Source organism: Brachionichthys hirsutus, unplaced genomic scaffold (assembly GCF_040956055.1).
Source record: "Brachionichthys hirsutus isolate HB-005 unplaced genomic scaffold, CSIRO-AGI_Bhir_v1 contig_850, whole genome shotgun sequence".
In the NCBI taxonomy this organism is placed as follows: Eukaryota; Metazoa; Chordata; class Actinopteri; order Lophiiformes; family Brachionichthyidae; genus Brachionichthys; species Brachionichthys hirsutus.
In genome coordinates this window covers 330741-348767 of record NW_027180351.1, presented here as the reverse complement: position 1 = coordinate 348767, position 18027 = coordinate 330741, and the positions used below count along the sequence as shown (strand labels likewise).

General features: G+C 41.6%; 4 protein-coding genes across 6 annotated transcripts; 2 read left to right on the top strand and 2 right to left on the bottom strand.

The window, feature by feature from the left end:
* Positions 1-3493: 3493 nt before the first annotated feature.
* On the bottom strand, positions 3494-7779 carry LOC137913918 (synaptogyrin-3-like). Its single transcript, XM_068757539.1, has 4 exons — positions 7678-7779; positions 5756-5990; positions 5192-5337; positions 3494-3703 (listed from the first exon to the last, which is right to left on the bottom strand). The coding sequence occupies exons 1-4, from the start codon at positions 7777-7779 to the stop codon at positions 3494-3496; spliced, it is 693 nt and encodes a 230-aa protein (XP_068613640.1).
* An 890-nt stretch (positions 7780-8669) lies between these two features.
* LOC137913929 (FAD-linked sulfhydryl oxidase ALR-like) lies at positions 8670-10051 on the bottom strand. Of its 2 annotated transcripts, XM_068757552.1 has the most exons (4): positions 9971-10051; positions 9643-9842; positions 9309-9523; positions 8670-8981 (listed from the first exon to the last, which is right to left on the bottom strand). In XM_068757552.1, exons 2-4 carry the CDS (start codon positions 9784-9786, stop codon positions 8819-8821), a joined length of 522 nt encoding a protein of 173 aa, XP_068613653.1. In that variant the 5' UTR covers positions 9787-9842; positions 9971-10051; the 3' UTR covers positions 8670-8818. The 2 variants fall into 2 exon arrangements, with proteins under 2 accessions (XP_068613653.1, XP_068613652.1); XM_068757551.1 differs by lacking the exon at positions 9971-10051 and having other exon boundaries at positions 9643-9909.
* Positions 10052-10083: 32 nt separating this feature from the next.
* On the top strand, positions 10084-14444 carry LOC137913928 (developmentally-regulated GTP-binding protein 2). Of its 2 annotated transcripts, none has more exons than XM_068757549.1 (14): positions 10084-10130; positions 10336-10423; positions 10768-10928; positions 11073-11162; positions 11252-11312; positions 11475-11565; positions 11657-11729; positions 11918-12008; positions 12116-12213; positions 12444-12520; positions 12627-12715; positions 12818-12876; positions 13018-13071; positions 13700-14444. In XM_068757549.1, exons 2-14 carry the CDS (start codon positions 10360-10362, stop codon positions 13784-13786), a joined length of 1095 nt encoding a protein of 364 aa, XP_068613650.1. In that variant the 5' UTR covers positions 10084-10130; positions 10336-10359; the 3' UTR covers positions 13787-14444. The 2 variants fall into 2 exon arrangements, with proteins under 2 accessions (XP_068613650.1, XP_068613651.1); XM_068757550.1 differs by having other exon boundaries at positions 10091-10157.
* A 1644-nt stretch (positions 14445-16088) lies between these two features.
* LOC137913927 (gastrula zinc finger protein XlCGF57.1-like) lies at positions 16089-17291 on the top strand. Its single transcript, XM_068757547.1, has 2 exons — positions 16089-16869; positions 17206-17291. The coding sequence occupies exons 1-2, from the start codon at positions 16155-16157 to the stop codon at positions 17289-17291; spliced, it is 801 nt and encodes a 266-aa protein (XP_068613648.1). The 5' UTR covers positions 16089-16154.
* Positions 17292-18027: the final 736 nt, after the last annotated feature.

Below are 18027 nucleotides of genomic sequence, written 5' to 3'. Positions count from 1 at the left end.
ATGAGAGACAGCACAAGTTCCTCTGCTCTGATTTACCAAATCTTGTGATACCCGTTGAAATGTGCCTGCACAGGAGAAAGATAAGTACACTGGTGGAATTGCATCATAAATGTTCGGGTAAATTGCACATGAAAATGGTCTAATGAATAAGTTACTTAAAAGAACAGGGTGTCCAGTTAGAAGAAATGTCCTCTGAACATTCATCACTTGTGAGCGACTCTTTCACATTATTGCGTTAAAAAAAATCTTTATTACAGCCACTTTGACGATAATACAAAGTTCAACATATTGAAGTCACGGACAGACACAGGCAGTCCAAAAAACACGTTTTCATTTTTTTTATTGGAGTGACGTTGAGACTGCAGTCCAGAGACATTCAGATAACAGACGGTGACACACATCTCTGCACACGGCTTTTTACACTGCAGAGGTCAGAAACACGTTTAAGGAGTAACACGCTACAAAATCAATGTTTACTCGTTTATTGTCGATGAGGGTTTAATTTTAATTGTCAGTATAATGGGGGGGTGGGGGTGATATTGTAACATCATGCATCTTTTTATACTGGAAACCACACAACCGATGGCCCCAGCATCACTACGTATCATCAGTCTAACAAAACAACAGCATGATCCACATGAAGCCTTGATTCCAGAGCCAGTGGCCCTTTTCAGAGCGGTCTAACATCGCAGGCTATTTCCAACAACGAGTTCATTCAGTAGTACAAGGACAGACCCTAGACGGCACCACACACAGGTTCCATTTACTTCAATAACGTACTGAATTTTACAATCAACCAATACCACAGTAGCGTAGAGGGGCCAGAGCAGAAAACACAGAGAATGATTGAATTCTTATTGTTACCTGTCACATGGATTGAAGAGACTGAAGCACTGAGAACATTAACGCAAGCTGACAGTACCCCCAGACAGCGTAGCTCGATGCCTGAGAGCACCCTGCGACATTCAGATTTCTTAACAACTTAATAATAAAAATAATAGAGCGTGTTTTAGAGTCGCCACCCGGGTACAGTTTGTCTCTGCAGCTTTAAGATGACACACATCTCAGGATATTGAGATTTTATCTCAGAGGAAATAAAGAATTGTTTGGGTGCATGGTCAAGGTAAACTGATTAATACGACACTAGAAGGCTGGAGCCATGGCCCCTCGGCCTGTATCACACTGCTCTGGATGCGCTTTGTCTCTCCGGGTCTGCAGACAATCAGTGATGTGGGACACGCCAGTCAAAGCAGCGAGATACAGACACACACGTGAATCTCTCTGTAAGACATCTTACAGTCAATGTAGGAATCAACACAGTTTTCAATATGTACAACAAGTTCATGCATTATTATCATGATTACTTTTAAAACTCTGAGAACCACCCCCCCCCCAGTTGCTGCTGCAGTGCCTTCTCTGGTCTGCAGAGGGTGCTGTTTACAAATCAGAATAGTGAATTCAGGCGCTGATTAGATATTTTATACAGGGCGAATTATTCAACCGATCCATGATTTCCTCTTTTGCACTAAAACTGCACAAGTCACAGACACAATCACGCACAAACTCAAACAATGTCCACACATCTCTCGTGCATGCCAGCTCATGTGAACATGGAGACACGCACATACACTAAGATTTAGATTTGTTTATGGCCAGTGGACAAAAACTATGTTGCAGACAATGCCACATGCTGACATGGTTGCTCATGGTTATTATTTACATCAGGGCTCTTCATTACCAACATTCTCCCAACCCTGTGTCTGTCACCATGGCAACCCCCACCCCCCCATCTTCAAGAAACAGCTTTTTTTCCAGCAAGCCAGACTTCCCCCCAATAAATATAAGCTCATCTTGTCCATCCTGCTATGTGGTTGCATAAACCACTATGGACAGTAACAACATAGTAGTAACATGGTAATCAGAAGACAGCAATAAGAACACAGGGCAGTTTGGCAGCTTCTAGAACGTAGGCATCAACAGACCTGACACACACAGAATCTCCTCGCTTCATAAACACAGAAGTCAAGAACACTGTCTCACATAACACACTGCATACATTCCCTGGTACTATGGATGGATGATGAGATAACCGAGCCCTGGTCACAGACATGTGAAAGCGCCTCCGCCTCACTTCGATGGAGGCGAGAATCCAAACAACTACAAATGCTGCCTGATGTCATTTGGTCATTTTGAATCCCTATATTTGTGTTTTTTTTATTTTATTTTAATTAATTCCATCCTAATTTTCGCTTTTGTGTCTCGTCATATTTGCTATGTGTCTCTTGTGCTCGCTTTTATTTTTGTTGTATTTATTTAGCTTGCTCAGACCTCTTTGCCCTGTATCACAATAATCTATCAAATGACACGAAATATAACAAATGCTTAAAAAGTTATTTAAGGTGGATTACTGTTGTTTCTCCAAATAGAGGAAAACTGACCATTACCCGAGAATAACGGTATATTTAAGGTTTTTTTAATATATATTTAAAATGCATTTAAATCATGATTACGCTACATCAACAAACATGATAAATACATGAAACATTTTAAGTTTGACCGATACAAACTTCAAACTGCTAATGAGCTTTTGTGGATGAAAAAGTTTGTTGTTGACAGTAAATTCTATCTCTTGCAATTTCCACAAGTCAGAGCAACAATTTTCATTTGAAAACTCTCCTGAGATGCATTACTACAATTCAAAAATGATAGTACTGAATTTGACACAGAGCCCACAAATGGTCGAACCAGACAGTAAAGTATATACCAACCTACAAACCTACAGAAGTACGGGAGATATTGCACTTGGCCACAAAACATTGTCTTTTTTTTTTGTTTGTTTGATTATTTTTTTTACAGCATGTGAAATCTACTAAATTAAGTCACTGTCTGAGACACACAGCACAGTATGGCACTTAGTTGAGATCTAAGTTTGGAGCATGCGGGTTCAGTAAATACATGATTACTATTAACTGTTGCAGGTAAAGATGGAGGAAAGTTCAGATTATATTGTAGCTAAAATAAAAGAAAGAAGAAATAAAACATTCCCCATGCTGTTTGGCATGAAAGGGAATTTTGACACTCCGATAAATGAAAGGAATTTGACGAAGGTGCTGGATGCACCGTTTTCACTAATCTTTCATGTTGATTTTATTTTGTCTCTTTACTTCAAAATGGTTTTATTACTGCAAAGTGGCCTCTTCATCTCCACTTCCTCCTCCTCTTGTTTCTTTTGCCGTGATACGGGGATGCCGGTCGGAGAGTGGATTTAACGTACAAATCTAGAAAAGTGCTGATAATGCTGGAATGTTTAGCAAAGGAAATGCGAGGAGTAAAATAAAAGGAAGAAAGAAGGAGAGGCCATTAAAAAAAAGAAAAAAATACATATTGAAGGTCAAAAACAAATGGTCAAAAAAAAGAAACAGAAGGCAATTTCCCGTCTTTTTCCTCTCATCCCACTCCTGACCTTCATCACCCACCATCGGGTCTATCTTCCTTAGTAGATGGGAACCTGGTACGTGGGTGCTGTGTTGTTCTCGGTGAAGGGCGGGTTCTGGTAGGTCTCTGTGGTCTCAGCGGGGCCGCCTACTGGAGAATTGGAGGGGTATGGCTGGGTGGGAGCGCCGCCATCCATGTGCTCCGTGGTGAAGAGACTCATGTCTGTGCCGAGCAGATACTTCTGGACCGCATGAACTGTTAGTCCAGCCTGCAGAGGCAGCAGGACGCAAAGATCAGAAAAACCTAAAACCATGAAAGCGTTGTCTTTTTGAGTGCTTTTCTAGTTTTAGATGCTACTTTGTCAGTGTGGCCTGGAACTGCATAACCAGGATGCGTACACACAGCATAATCCTCCTCCTAATAGATTGGAGAAACAGTGCCTCTAATTAATATAAGCCATCATGCATCTATGCTTTAATCGTCAGAAGTAGATTTCGACAAAACATTATTTTAATAATGAAAGAAAAGCTATAGAAGTGTTGATCTGCTCTGCTCACTAGAGATCACGTGTAGCACACATCGCTTATTTCTTGCTATAGTGGCTGATGCTCGGCTGCCAGGTAGCTAAGTTACGGTGAGTCACACTCATCATAAAAACATGAGCTCGACGACTGGAGCCGGGAGGAGGAAGGAAAACGACAGGGAAGAGGAGAGGTTGCAAATGAGGCTAAACGACAGGGACAAGAAAGAGATGAAATGAAGGGGTGAAGAACGAGCGATGGAAGATGCACCAAGTCAGGTAGGAGCCACAGCTCAAACCTTTTTATGAAATATTGGTCATTTCTTTACCTCTTATTGCGGCGTCACATCATGTTAGCCAATCAGATTTGAGGGGAGTCTATGTGCTGGATTTTGCTATTTAAAATGCTAACTGAATAATATTAGTCACAAAGCTATTATATTATCCAGTTAAGTGGGTGAATTTTTGCCCACACACACACACTCCTCAAATCAAAGGCAAACATGAGTTCAAGACAAGAGTTTGCCTCTCAGCAGTAGTGGTGTGTGTGTGTGTGTGTGTGTGTGTGTGTGTGTGTGTGAACGAGTCTGGAAGATAACTGGACAACAAAACTATCACGCTTTGACACACAGGCCTGTGGAGCTCGACTGATTGGATAACGGATGGAGAATGCACAGGTATACTCTGGTTGCAGCTATCGTCTCTGTTTCGCTCATTGATCGGTCAATAAACTGATTTCAAGGAAATGGCAAACACATGATGCAAGCGTTGCTTTTTTCTGGTTTTTTTATCTCGAAATGTGTGATCTCGGTCTAAAAACAACAATATCACACACTACCTGTTTAAAGGCACCAGAGTCCAGGGAAGAGCTCACACTTCTGTCAGATTGCAGCAGCTACAATTTCAAAGACTTTCTATGCAAAAGTTCTGAATGACAGATATTTGTGCCTTTTCACCATTTCTGAACAAATTCTCAGAAAACAATGACTGAAAAATATGTCCATTAAGTTACAAGAGAGGTTTACGTTAATGTTTCAGCAAAGAAGAGCTCATGTTACTTTGGTTGAGTGAAGATAAAGCCGGTCAGATACTCCCACAGAATGACTTTCATCAATAACCCTTCACCCAATCCAATAATGTAATATGAGTCGTATAAAATGTGACTTATGTATTTATATCAACATAATGTTACATTTCTATCTCTGATCTTGTACACGTATAGATCCGTGTTCTCACCCAGGTGACTATGGAGAAGAAGGAGAAGGCGATGGCAGCCCGGGCTGCATCTGCTCCTTGGTTGAGTGGCAGCTCGTCGGTCGTGGTCTGAGACCACTGATTGGCCAGGAAGCAGAAGCTTACAAAGTACAGGAATGTCCAGAAACCTGACGAGAAAAAGAAACAAAACAACTGTAAAATGGGAGTCATTTCAAAGTTATTTTTACTCAGGAAACAGCAGTTGTCAAATCTCAATCCTTAGTTCTTTGTTCTCTTTAGAAATAAAAAAAATATTCTGATTCTCTGCCAGGTTTCATTTCTCTTAAAGTCAAGAAAAAGGTCATTTGAAACTACGCTAGATATTTGAGCATCTTGGGGAAACCCAGCAATTTGAGCCCTGCATTTAAACCTGCTCAAACATTGACAATGATTTTGATTAAGACCCACATTGGTCTGTTTCAGTTTTTTAATAGACTCTGTCACCCTCATGGCCATCTAACAACAAAAACACAAAGTTAGTGCTACAAGAATGATGCTGAAAACGGGACATAAAACATATTTCTGTGCCTGGAACGCTTTCCTCACCCGAGACTCCGACCTCGAGCATTACGGCTTTCTTCCTATCTTTGATCGAGCTGATGGAGGAGAACTTGTAGTCGAGAAGGCCGAAGAAGGAGCACGCCAGCAGGCCCACCAGGCCTACGAACACGCCGTAGTTGCAGGCGTCTGCGTTCTTGTTGAAGACACAGTGGAGACGTTCGCTGCCCATATTAACGTAGCCTTCGTTCACAATGGAGGCAAAAACCACCAGGGAAAATATCTGTGGAAAGGGGACACGGGAAGGGTTAGGTAGGACGAGATGGAGCGAGGAAGGAAGAACATGCGACTCATTGTCTGAGCATCCTTATGCATCGTTGTATAGTAAAGGGAAAGAGCACTGCCGCCGCCCGGCATCGCTTTAACGTGCTCAGACCAAAGGCATTAACCCAATTTCCTCTCTCTCTGAATGACTGAATAGGTGGATGATTGCACGATTCCCATCATCCCGAGGCAACGTGCTCAATAAATGAAGAGGCCTGGTTTTGTGTTTTTATGAAGGACGCTCCTTTACATCTGCAGCTAATTCTCGGTATTTCTTCCAAACACACTCCCTGCCTCTGGTCAGCTGACTAACACTCGGTGGCAGAATAGGGCCATGTGACACACACACGAGGAGAGAGAGGCATCTCAGTTGGGGGGGGGGTTCAGTCATGTGATGGTTGATATGCGCACAGAGAGAAAACTGTTTAAGCTACAATCACAAACAGAAACTCGACAGTGACCTTTTAAACCGAGTAGAATGCTCTATTAAATTGTCCCGCCATGCTTTCACAGCTACTTGCTGGATCTTTTCATTTCCCCTGTGCCCTGTCTCGTTAGCTGCTAAAGATGTATTCAAATAAATAATAATATCATCTTAAAAATTGTCAAGATCGATTGCCTTTGTAAACTCCTCAGCACAGCAATGAAATAGCATGAAATACTGTGTTAAAAAATGACTTGCCTGCATTCAGAATCCCACTTTAGTGTAAAAGCTAAAAGTAAATGGTTCTTAATACCAAAGTACAGGCCTTTATTATAGATATGGAACTCTGGGTCGACGAAGTTAGACTGGATTTATTATGAAATCATCTGAATACATTTGTCATAGTTCCATATTTATTAAGTGCAAACCCGTAAACCGGATTAAATTACAATCGTACCCCTAACGCTCTTGGATGCCTCCCTCTTCGACTTGTTTCAGATATTTTTGTACTTGGCAACCTTTCCTGTGTCATCCAAAGGTGATACGTTACAACAAACGTCAATGGGGAGTCGCGTCTCCGCAGCCCTGCGTGCGTAATGATGAACGCCGACCAATCACAGGTGGTGGGATGACGGACGACGAGCGTGTAGGTTAAATAGGCAAAAAATTCTTATCTGTAAATATGATTTTCTTCATAAATGAAGAAGGGTGCGTTGTGTGGTTATGACATTTTGGACCTGCAACGACTAAAAGAAAGGAGGATGCTCGGGACTGAGCATAGAGATGATTGACCCGCGTTTTCATTTCCATTTTTTGCTGCATTTAATATAGATTTTTCACGTGAGTGTAGATTGTGTGTGGGTTTTTATGTCTCTGGAAAAAAATAAAAATAAAAAAACGAATCAGAGATCAGTTTCACGGTGTGTGTGTGAGACAATCACCAGGCCTTGGCTGCACCCTGTACGACATGCATCAATAAAAACACACTGATAGAAACGTTCATCTCGTGGTTTCCATTTACGCACTCGAATGGTCAATTATCGACGGATTTCTGCAGTCTGTGTTTGCAGTGAGAACACGTCACGAGTCCCGCACAGCAACGACAACAGAGAGGCACCTCCGTACATTCACACACACACACACACACACACACACACACACACACACACACACACGCACACGCACACGCAAACAGCAGCATCAGGGGGGGGGGGGCTCTTACCCAGGACAGGACTCTGAGGATGGTCTGCGGCTGCTTGGCAAAGGCAAGAGGGTCGACAGCGGACCCGGTCCGGCCAGCTCCGAACGATCCCACTCCGTCCATCTTCTGTGTCTCTCTCTCTATCCCCCCCTCTCTCTCGCTCTCTCTCTCTCTCTCTCTCTCTCTCTCTCTCGCGCAGTGCGCTCCCCTCGGCTCCACGGCAGGATGGACGCGCTGCTTGCTCTGTGTTGTCGGGATTTGGTTTTGCGCGCACTCTGAGGCGCGCGGGCAAATGGCGCGCCGTGGGGAGCGTGCATGGATTTACGTGCCCGCACTGTGACAAGTCATTGAGACACAATTTATGTGCAGCATATTGCTATATAATAGTTTAAATGCAAATGTTTAAAATGAACAGACACCAAGACCTCCTGGCTCTCAACACACACAAATCACTTACCATTATGCATGCTGGGTAAGAATTTAGAAAAGCTTGTCATCAACATCCACATGTCAGGCTGCGCGTAAACGTAAACTAACCCCGGTGTCGCTGTTGCGTCATAAACGACGACCATTGTCTTGTCTCTTTTCACTGCCTGTACAATTTTACATGAGAAAAATCTGCATCCGAGGTGGGACACCATAACACCTGTCCACAAACTTTTATATATATCAATTATACTACTCTGGAATATTCTGGCCTAAGCCTATAAAATATATCCAAAGTTTAAAGTTTTAAATTATGAAATGTAACTTTCTCATTATTCTGCAGAAAATGAAACGCAATGAGTTTGTCCTCATCATTCTCTGTGAGCCTGCATGGAGCTGCGGTGTGAGTCCAGAAAAGAGTCAGTCGCACAATAAAAATGGGTCTTTGGAACCGAAAGCTAAAAACAGTACAATAAATGAAAAGTTCCGCTTGACTTCATGAGTTACAAACATTGTAATAACGTATAACAACATATGTTTTGAATTTGAACAACTATAAACTTTTATTTCATTAAGTTTTAGACCACCTAGTAACATGTTATGACTCTTGATTTAGATATACTTTTCACTTTATTACCAGATATGTACAATGAATACCGACAAAAACCTTTACAAACTTTGGTTCACATAGTTTCTCCACAATGAAGATGTGGAGAAACTTTATGTGAAGATCCTCTCAGTCACAGGATCCATCTTTCCACCCATCTTTCCACCTCTCATCCACACGTGAGCAGTCGAACTGAGGCTTGCCGAGCCGTGCGCTGACATCATTGTGAATATGACAGAGCCACTGAGAAAGAGCGTGACGGGTCCTGGTGTCTGGCTGATTGGTTTTTAATCTGCGGAGAGGAGATGGTGCATTTAGAAAAGGCCTTCTCTTTTTAAAAATTATAAAAAATGTGACAGCTGTTTGTTTTTTTGCGTAAACATATAAGAAGACAAACAAACATGGCTGTCAACAGATGGGAGCTGTAAAGATAATAAAAGTGAAGCATCTCTGTCTTTCTAGATTGTATAAGTACATCTTTCCATAGCTATACACTTGTGGCATATTAGTCAGCAGTATTTTTGATGAGTAGATCTCTCGATCCTTCAAATGTGCTTGAAGATGCCATAAGGCCTGATCATTAATAATGTTGTTATCTATAGCAGCACTGGGTTCTGACCTCCCCCTGAGGTCTTCTGCACATTCGTCACAGGGGAAAAACTTTGAGAAAAGGTTGAGGAACTGTCCCATCTCGGCCTGCTGGGTAGAAGTTGGGTGATCAGGGTAGTATGCTGCCATTGTGTGCAGGAAGGACCAGGTGTTACGCCCCAACTCCTCCCTGTCCAGTGGACACTGGAGGTCTTGCTGAGGCTCCAATTCTGCAACTTGGGTCCCCTGTAGAATCACACAAACACGAGTAATCAAGGTAGCATGTGGTGCATCAAAGACAGGCAAACTAGCCACTTTAACATTGGCAACCAACAGATCAGAAGCCCGTCTTGACCTGATATCACCTGTACAGAAGCGGTGCCCGCCTGCGTCTTCTGGGCCTTCATCCACGATTTGAAGTCCGTGCAAACCCTACATGGCTTCTGTTTCACACTCGCGGTCTGTTCCTGCTCTGGACCAGGGCTTTCCTCCGGTGGTCGACCAGCCATTGCAAAAGGAGAACCTTCAAAGCCAGGCGGGTCGGAGGCTTGTGAGCCTGTCCGTCCTGAGGGCGCAGCCATCTTTGTTATTATTCAACAACTGTAGTTAACTTTTAATATTGACCACGTCAAGAATGTCGGCCTGTTAAAGTATAGCTACGTCTGAATGGATACATTGCTATATACTATTTACCGGTCAGACATAATCACGCAGCACAATTCCCAGCAGCGAGTTACGTGTTCTAAATGTCACGGACGATTATTCCACCCGGACCCTTCACGCGAGTGGACCTTGTTCCGGTTTGTGATGCCAGTCATCCGTGCATGTTGTGGATCGTAGCCTTCGTCAAACTGTAAATTCCTCTATTCTTACAACACAGGTCGTTTTCATTTTGCGTGTTTTATGTGGATGCTGATATAGAAGTATATGTGTTGAAATTATAATGTTTGTTTGTGAGTTTTGCCAACTGTTGAGTCCAAATGCTTAACCGGAAGGCTAACCAAGGCTAACGTCTGTGACACGTTTCTGTTCTTATTTTTGTCTTACTGGCATTGCAGCTGTAGCCCAGTTTAACTGCCACAATGGGGATATTGGAGAAGATCGCAGAGATAGAGAGAGAAATCTCTCGAACACAGAAAAACAAAGGTAAGCGAGGAGCTAACGGTTAGCTACACCAAGAACGAACTTTAAGGTGGCCCCGTGTGTGTTTGTGTGTGGTGGCGTATCCATTGCGTTATTAACTCATTTTTGAAATTCCTGCAAAATTATACCACAAGCATCACATGTTTTATGTGACATAAATGAACTCCAATCTGTTGTTGTTGTAGTTGTGTTACATATGAATAACAACATCTCCATATTTCTCACCGACATATTTTGCAGGCATGGCCTTTATTAAAAATAAAAAAAAGTAAAGGTATCCAACCCAACAAAATGAAAGTTACTGCAGTTATTGTTTTTTATTTTTTTATTTTATTCCAATCTTCTAGCCACTGAGTATCATCTGGGTTTGCTCAAGGCCAAGCTAGCCAAATACAGAAATCAACTGCTGGAGCCCTCCAAGTCAACGGGGGCCAAAGGCGAGGGCTTCGACGTAATGAAGTCAGGAGATGCACGTGTTGCTCTTATTGGTTTCCCCTCTGTGGGTAAGGTACGTGAACATGTTAGCTCTTCTCTTGTGTGGATTTTCACCAGAGTCCTGTTGTACCGACAAAGCGCTGCTGCAGCCTCTGTTTACAGGGCAGAGGAGGAAAACACGTATTGGTCTAATTTAGTCCTTTGTTGTGTCCTGCAGTCCACCTTCCTTAGTTTGATGACATCAACTGCCAGTGAAGCTGCCTCCTACGAGTTCACGACCCTCACCTGCATACCTGGTGTCATAGAGGTACGTACATTTGTCCTTCAGTATTCAAACATTGGCAGATTAAATGCAGTGTAACAGTAGGTATTTCACTCTTACTCATTTCTCTGCAGTACAAAGGAGCAAACATCCAGCTGCTGGATCTGCCCGGAATCATTGAGGGTGCTTCCCAAGGTAACATACACGTCTGTGTTTTAAACCCAAAGTGAGCAAACATCGGCTGTCTTTACTGCATATTGTGCATATTATTCCTGTCTTATTATTCTTGTATGAGGACAGACTGCAATATATATTATATGTATATGTATATATTAAAAAAATGACCATCTCTTTCAGGTAAGGGTAGAGGCCGGCAGGTCATCGCTGTTGCCAGGACAGCAGACGTCGTCATCATGATGTTGGATGCCAATAAAGGAGATGTTCAGAGGTGTGTTACACAAACTGCATTTGTGTGAGCCTGTTACAGGGTTTGAGAGGCATGCAAGTGCGTTCATCATAAATTCTTGTTTTCTTTCTAGAGACCTTCTAGAAAAAGAGTTGGAATCGGTGGGCATCAGACTAAACAGCACAAAACCAAATATTTATTTCAAGGTATATCTTCTGTTGTTGTCTTGAAGTACGGCGGCTATCTAGAGGAGTTAAAACTTTTAAATAATGTGACATCACATGCAAATATGACCAGCAAAGCTGTTGACTTGAAGGGCAAATCCCTTTAGTTATTTTAGAGTACTGAATATCTGAATTTTCTCTGTGAAAACCCTCGATTTGTCCGTCTTTAGCCCAAGAAAGGTGGCGGCCTCTCCTACAACTCCACGGTTCCTCTCACCCATTGTTCAGAGAAGCTTGTTCAGCTCATCCTTCATGAATACAGTATCCTTCACTGCAAGAATCGGGAAAGACGGCACATTCCTGACTCCTAAGTCCTCATTTCACTTATTTTAGCATTTAAATCTACTTCTTTAACTCATTATCCTCAGAGATCTTTAATGCAGAAGTCCTTTTCAGGGAAGACTGCACACCAGACGAATTCATCGACGTCATAGTTGGGAACAGAGTTTACATGCCTTGCCTATATGTATGCCAGCACTCATCATCTGGGTTGTGTCAAAGCCTGGTAGCGCTTAACTCTGAACTGTGTGCAAGTCAGAATTTAAGATTCACAACTTTCTCAAACAACCTTAAATATCCTCATCGATAAAGAAACATCTATTTTAATATTTGGAGTTACAAGGTTTTGACACATCTCTAACTTTTCTTTTTCGTTTTGGAGTTTGTTTTTATCCATATCATTTGTGGCGTTTCCAGGTGTACAATAAGGTGGACCAGATCTCGATTGAGGAGGTGGACCGCCTGGCACGGAGACCTAACAGTGTCGTCATCAGGTCAGTTTGTCTCGGGTTGAAGTTTTCACTTTACTTCATTCATGCTTTGATTCTAGAGTTTACCCCCCCCCACCCCACCCCTTTTCTGTCTATTTGTGTTCTTCAGTTGCGGGATGAAGCTGAACCTGGATTACCTTCTGGAGAGGCTGTGGGAATACCTGGCTCTGATTTGCATCTATACTAAGAAAAGAGGAGGTGCTGAAATCTGTTCATTCGTGCATTCCTTCAGACCACTACACACCTATCTGAAAGCATTTCTTCTTGATCATTTTGTTCGTTATCAATTTATGTTTCTAGAGCGCCCAGACTTTAATGATGCCATCATTATGAGACGAGCTGCAGCTGTCGAACATGTGGTAGCTTAAACACTTCATTTCATAAATATACCCTTGATATCAAGGTTAACGTTTGTACTTAAATGAAAACATACATTAAACAGATGTATATGCTTCATGTTTTTGCAAATATAGTATGCAAATGTGTCTTTTTGCTTGCAGTGCCATCGAATCCACAGAACCTTAGCGAGCCAGTTCAAATATGCTCTGGTTTGGGTAAGTTAATTTCATTTTTTCATGGACCTCCAGAGACATGCCTCATTGTCCGTGTGGAGAGAATAACTAAAGACATTAATAAATGTTTGGACAGGGGTCTTCGGACATATGCTGTGCATTATTTGCCTAATTTAACTGTTGACATTAAGAGTCTCATAGACAATAAAACATTTCACTGTCTCTTACCCATATGTGACAAAGTGCTGCGGCTGTCTCCAAGCAATGTTTTCAGATGAAGTTGTTAGTTGTGCTTAGAATAAAAGTTGGAATAATACTAAAGCCAGTTGTAGCTGTTATAGTTAAATGTTACGTGTGCACTTTAAGAAGAAGAAATATTCTTCACCATAACTCCTCAACTTCTGAGTTGGTCCAAAAAGAAACTAAACATCGCTGTTATCTCTTGAATCTTGGGATAGGCCGGGCAGGAAAGATGGGTGTGTTTTTGGGCTGCTTTTAAAGGTGCCTCAAAATGTGACTTTCTTCCTGAATTAAAATCACCTTTGCTGCATCAGTTGTTTCCTCTGATTCACGAGATGCAACTCGCTATTGATTCTCTACTTCAATATGCAGGTCACTATACACACACAAAGAGATATAGAGGGAGTCTGAACTCTGCTGTCTTCTCCAGGGAACCAGTACAAAGTACAGCCCTCAGAGGGTTGGCCTAACCCACGTCATGGAGCACGAGGACGTCATCCAGGTCGTTAAGAAGTAAAATGAGCTCTAGACTGGATGGAGAGACCGAGCAGGAGGTTGGACAGTTTTGTTGGATGAACTACAATCAGAAATCAACTGTACAGTAGATACACAGAAATGAGTAGTAGCCACCATTTTTATTTTGTATATGAAAATCAGTGGAACAAAAACTGATGAGGGACTGGCCAGATTTGATTTGTGGACACATTTATGTTGTGAGTGATTGAGAAAAAAAACGTGGGGTCATAAAACAATAAAGTGCATAAGATTTTAAATTGATTATTTTTTTTGCTATATTTTTCACAATTGTGTTTCAACAGTATTTCACCTGCCTTTCGGTCACATGAATACTACTCGCATCTAATTCCTGCTTCTGTTTCCCATCCTTCCCGTGGGTTCTCAAATTTAATAGTAACTGCATTATGATGTTGGATCAATACCAGAGTCCCTATGTTATTAAAAATATACCCATATCATGAACTGCAATTTATTTTAGGATTGTTTAACAGCGTTGTTTCCCTCACTGGCGTGTGTGGCAGTATACGTTCAGACTTCCCAGGATGTCACATGCAGCACACAGCTTCAGGATCTTCTGTGGGATGAATAGATCGATGGATGCGAGACACAAAACGGTTTCAGAGCAGTGTTTCTTAATATTTGTATTTCATTTTAACAGAAAGTACAATGCTGCTGACAGGAATAGTCCTGCAGCCTGTTGACACTAAGTACAAAAGTAAAAGTACTTTGCTGTGACATGTCATTTTAAAATGAGTCCTGAGTCCTCAGTGTTTTAATTCTTTCATCATAAGCATTCCCACGTTTCCTTTATCTCATCTACTAAGGTAGTAAAACGTTTTTTTTAATATAAATATAGATCATAAATGATCTATCAAGAGTTGTCAAAAGATCTACCGCATTAGAGCGATAGACTTTCAAATAAATGTAATATTATAATATCTTATTCCTGTCTAAAGATAAATAAATATATGGCTGTTGTTTCAAAAGACAATTCAGAAGAGTAGATACGATTTTAGAATGAAGCGAGTTGCATTTAAACCCATCATTGGAATGTTTCGATTGAAAGTAGGAGCTTTTCAAAGTGGAATTAAAAAAAATCGACCACTTCAACAGTCGGACAGTAATAATGTGACACAGAGCGGAAGTGAAACTCTGACGCGGATCCGCAGGATGTCAGAGCCGTCGCCGAGTCTCCATCATTCAGCAACAATGTCTTCAGTCGAGTATTTGAAGGAGTTTGTGAAGGAACGACTCTCCGCTGCTGCTGAAGAAATATTCGGAGTTTTTCTCAAGACTATCGTCGACCAGGAGGAGGAGATCGGCCGTCAGCGCAAACTGCTGGATGTCGTTTGGAAACCTGAGATAAAGTTACACCGGATAGGTGCGTAAAACGGGATAATTTCATTATCACACTATGTTTGAAATCCAGCCATACAGTCCGTTATTGTTTATTGATTATATTGGTAATAATCTGCTCGCAGGTCTGTGTTTGTGTCAGAAGAGCCTTTGGAGAGCGCAGACCTCCGCCAAGCAGCTCGGTTCCCCCCATAGATTGATTAAAACCTAACAATAATGAATCTGCATTTATTTTATGGCGGGGGTAATGACGGAGTGATTTAGTCTGTCGTTTCTCTGTAATCAATATTTTCAATTAAACAACCCAACTTCGTTGAACTTTGAAAAATGTATTTTTCATATTTTAGACTTTATATAAATCTGTTTATTTTTTCGGTGAAATTGTGATTTCTGCTGTCGCGAATGGAGGATTCTGTCACACACTGATGAATTCGTTGTTCAATGATTTGATTGTTTGCAAACAAATCTAAAGATTTGTAGAACATTATCCTGTTTGTTTTTGTTTGTCCATCCCTCCAGATCTCCCTAAGCAACATTTCCTGATGGAGGAGGATGAGGAGGAGGAGGTTCTCACTGACCAGATCTGTATAAATAAGGAGAGTGACTCCATTGTGGACCAGGAGGAACCAGAATCTCAACATATCAAACAGGAAGAGGAAGAGGAGGAACTCTGCATTGCTGTGGAGGAAGAGCAGCTTGTTCCGAAGGAGGAGATTATTACCTTTGTGGTAACTGCTGCTCACGAGCAAAGTGATGACTGTGATCCAGAACTCAACATCGACCACCAACGTCCCACTAACAACTCAGATGCAGCTGGTAGTCAAGATCTGACAGGAGGTAAACATGGAAACTCGTCAAGTGAAGATGCAGAGCCGAAGGCAAAGAAAAGAAGTTGCAAAAGTGAGCACCGTTCTCCCTCTGACAATGTCAACAACTCTACCACCTCAAAGAGTGACGGTAACAGCCAAACATCTAAAAAGGCTTTGAAATGTGACACTTGCGGAAAACTGTTTATGTTTAAGTCAAAACTGGACGAACACATGAGATCCCACACGGGTGAAAAGCCGTATCTTTGCAAAACCTGTGGGAAAAGATTTGGATACAAATCTGCACTGGACTGTCATTTAAAGATCCATACTGGTGAAAAACCCCATTTGTGCAACACATGCGGAAAAGGATTTATCCGTAAAAGAGCCTTGACCGAACATACTAGATCTCACACTGGTGAGAAGCCGTACCTTTGTAAAACGTGTGGGAAAAGATTTAGAAACAAGTCGGCACTAGACGACCATTTAAAAATCCATACTGGTATAAAAACGCATTTGTGCAACACGTGTGGAAAAAGTTTCATTCGTAAAAGAGTCTTGGCCGATCATACTAGATCTCACACAGGTGAGAAGCCCTACCTTTGTAAAACGTGTGGGAAAACATTTGGAAACAAGTCGGTACTTGACAAGCATTTGAAGATCCATACTGGTGAAAAGCCACATTCGTGCAACACGTGTGGAAAAGGTTTCATTCGTAAAACAGCCTTGATCGAACACACAAGATCCCACACGGGTGAGAAGCCGTACCTTTGTAAAATGTGTGACAAAAGATTTGGATTTAAGTCTGCACTGGACAGTCATTTAAAAATCCACACTGGTGAAAAACCCCATTTGTGCAACACATGTGGAAAAGGATTTATTTTGAAGTCATACTTGACAGTTCATACAAGAATTCACACAGGTGAGAAACCGTATTCTTGTAAAACTTGTGGGCAAAAATTCAGAGAGTCAAACAAGCTGAGAGTTCACCTAAGAAGCCATACAGGTGAAAAACCTTATTGTTGTAAAGAATGTGGGAAGAGGTTCACGGTTTCTTCAATTTTGAAGAACCACATGAAAATGCACACAGATGAGAGGCTGTATGCTTGTGAAACATGTGGGAAAGCATTCAGAAAAAATATTGACTTAAAAACACACGTGAAAATCCACACAGGTGAGCGACCGCATCGTTGTGAAACATGCGGGAAAGATTTCATACAAAACAGTCACTTGAAACTCCATTTGAGAACCCACACAGGTGAGAGGCCGTATTCTTGCAACACTTGTGGGAAAAGATTCAGTCACAAATCGGTTCTGAAACGACACCTAATAATTCACACATAAGAAAACACACAAATGTATGAGAAGATTTAGTTTTCATTTGTGCCAAATGCTTGTGAGATTGGCAGTTAGACATTTCACCGTGTATCATTTGTGAAATTTAAAATCATGCAAGTAGAATTTGGCTACGTCTATTTAAAGTGAAAATGAAATAAACAGACTTCAGAGCAAATTGTTCTATAACCATATTAACATTGGATAGGCTGCTCATCCTCGGAGGACCCGGTGCATGGCTTCAGTCGACCAAGATCTCTGCTCACTTAATCCAAACTACTTTTCGACCCAACACATTAATTCAATATGAAATGTGGGCTTCATGCATTACGATATTGCATCAATATCTCTAAAAAAAATGTTCTTGTAACTTGCCTGAACTAAAATGTTCAGAGGAAACACGAAGTTGGTCACAGCAAGTCACATCGAATCGTTTGATTGCAGCAATTTATGCTCTCCTTCACCGTTCACTCTTCTGTTCTGACGATAATTGGCAAAGATGTTTTAGTGTGTGGTAAAAAAATTGCCTCACTGGTTACCATGGAAGCGTGCAGCTGCGCGCATGCCCACCATGAATTCAGTGTTTCTGACAGAGCTGTTTGAGAAAGACATGACGGACGCTGTCCTGCAGCATCTGTTTGCTATTTTGACCAAAGACTGTCATAGATATTTCATACAAGTGTCTGGGATCTTTGTTAACTTGTGGAAAAAGGGTATAATATGTGACCTTGAAGGGTGCTCCATT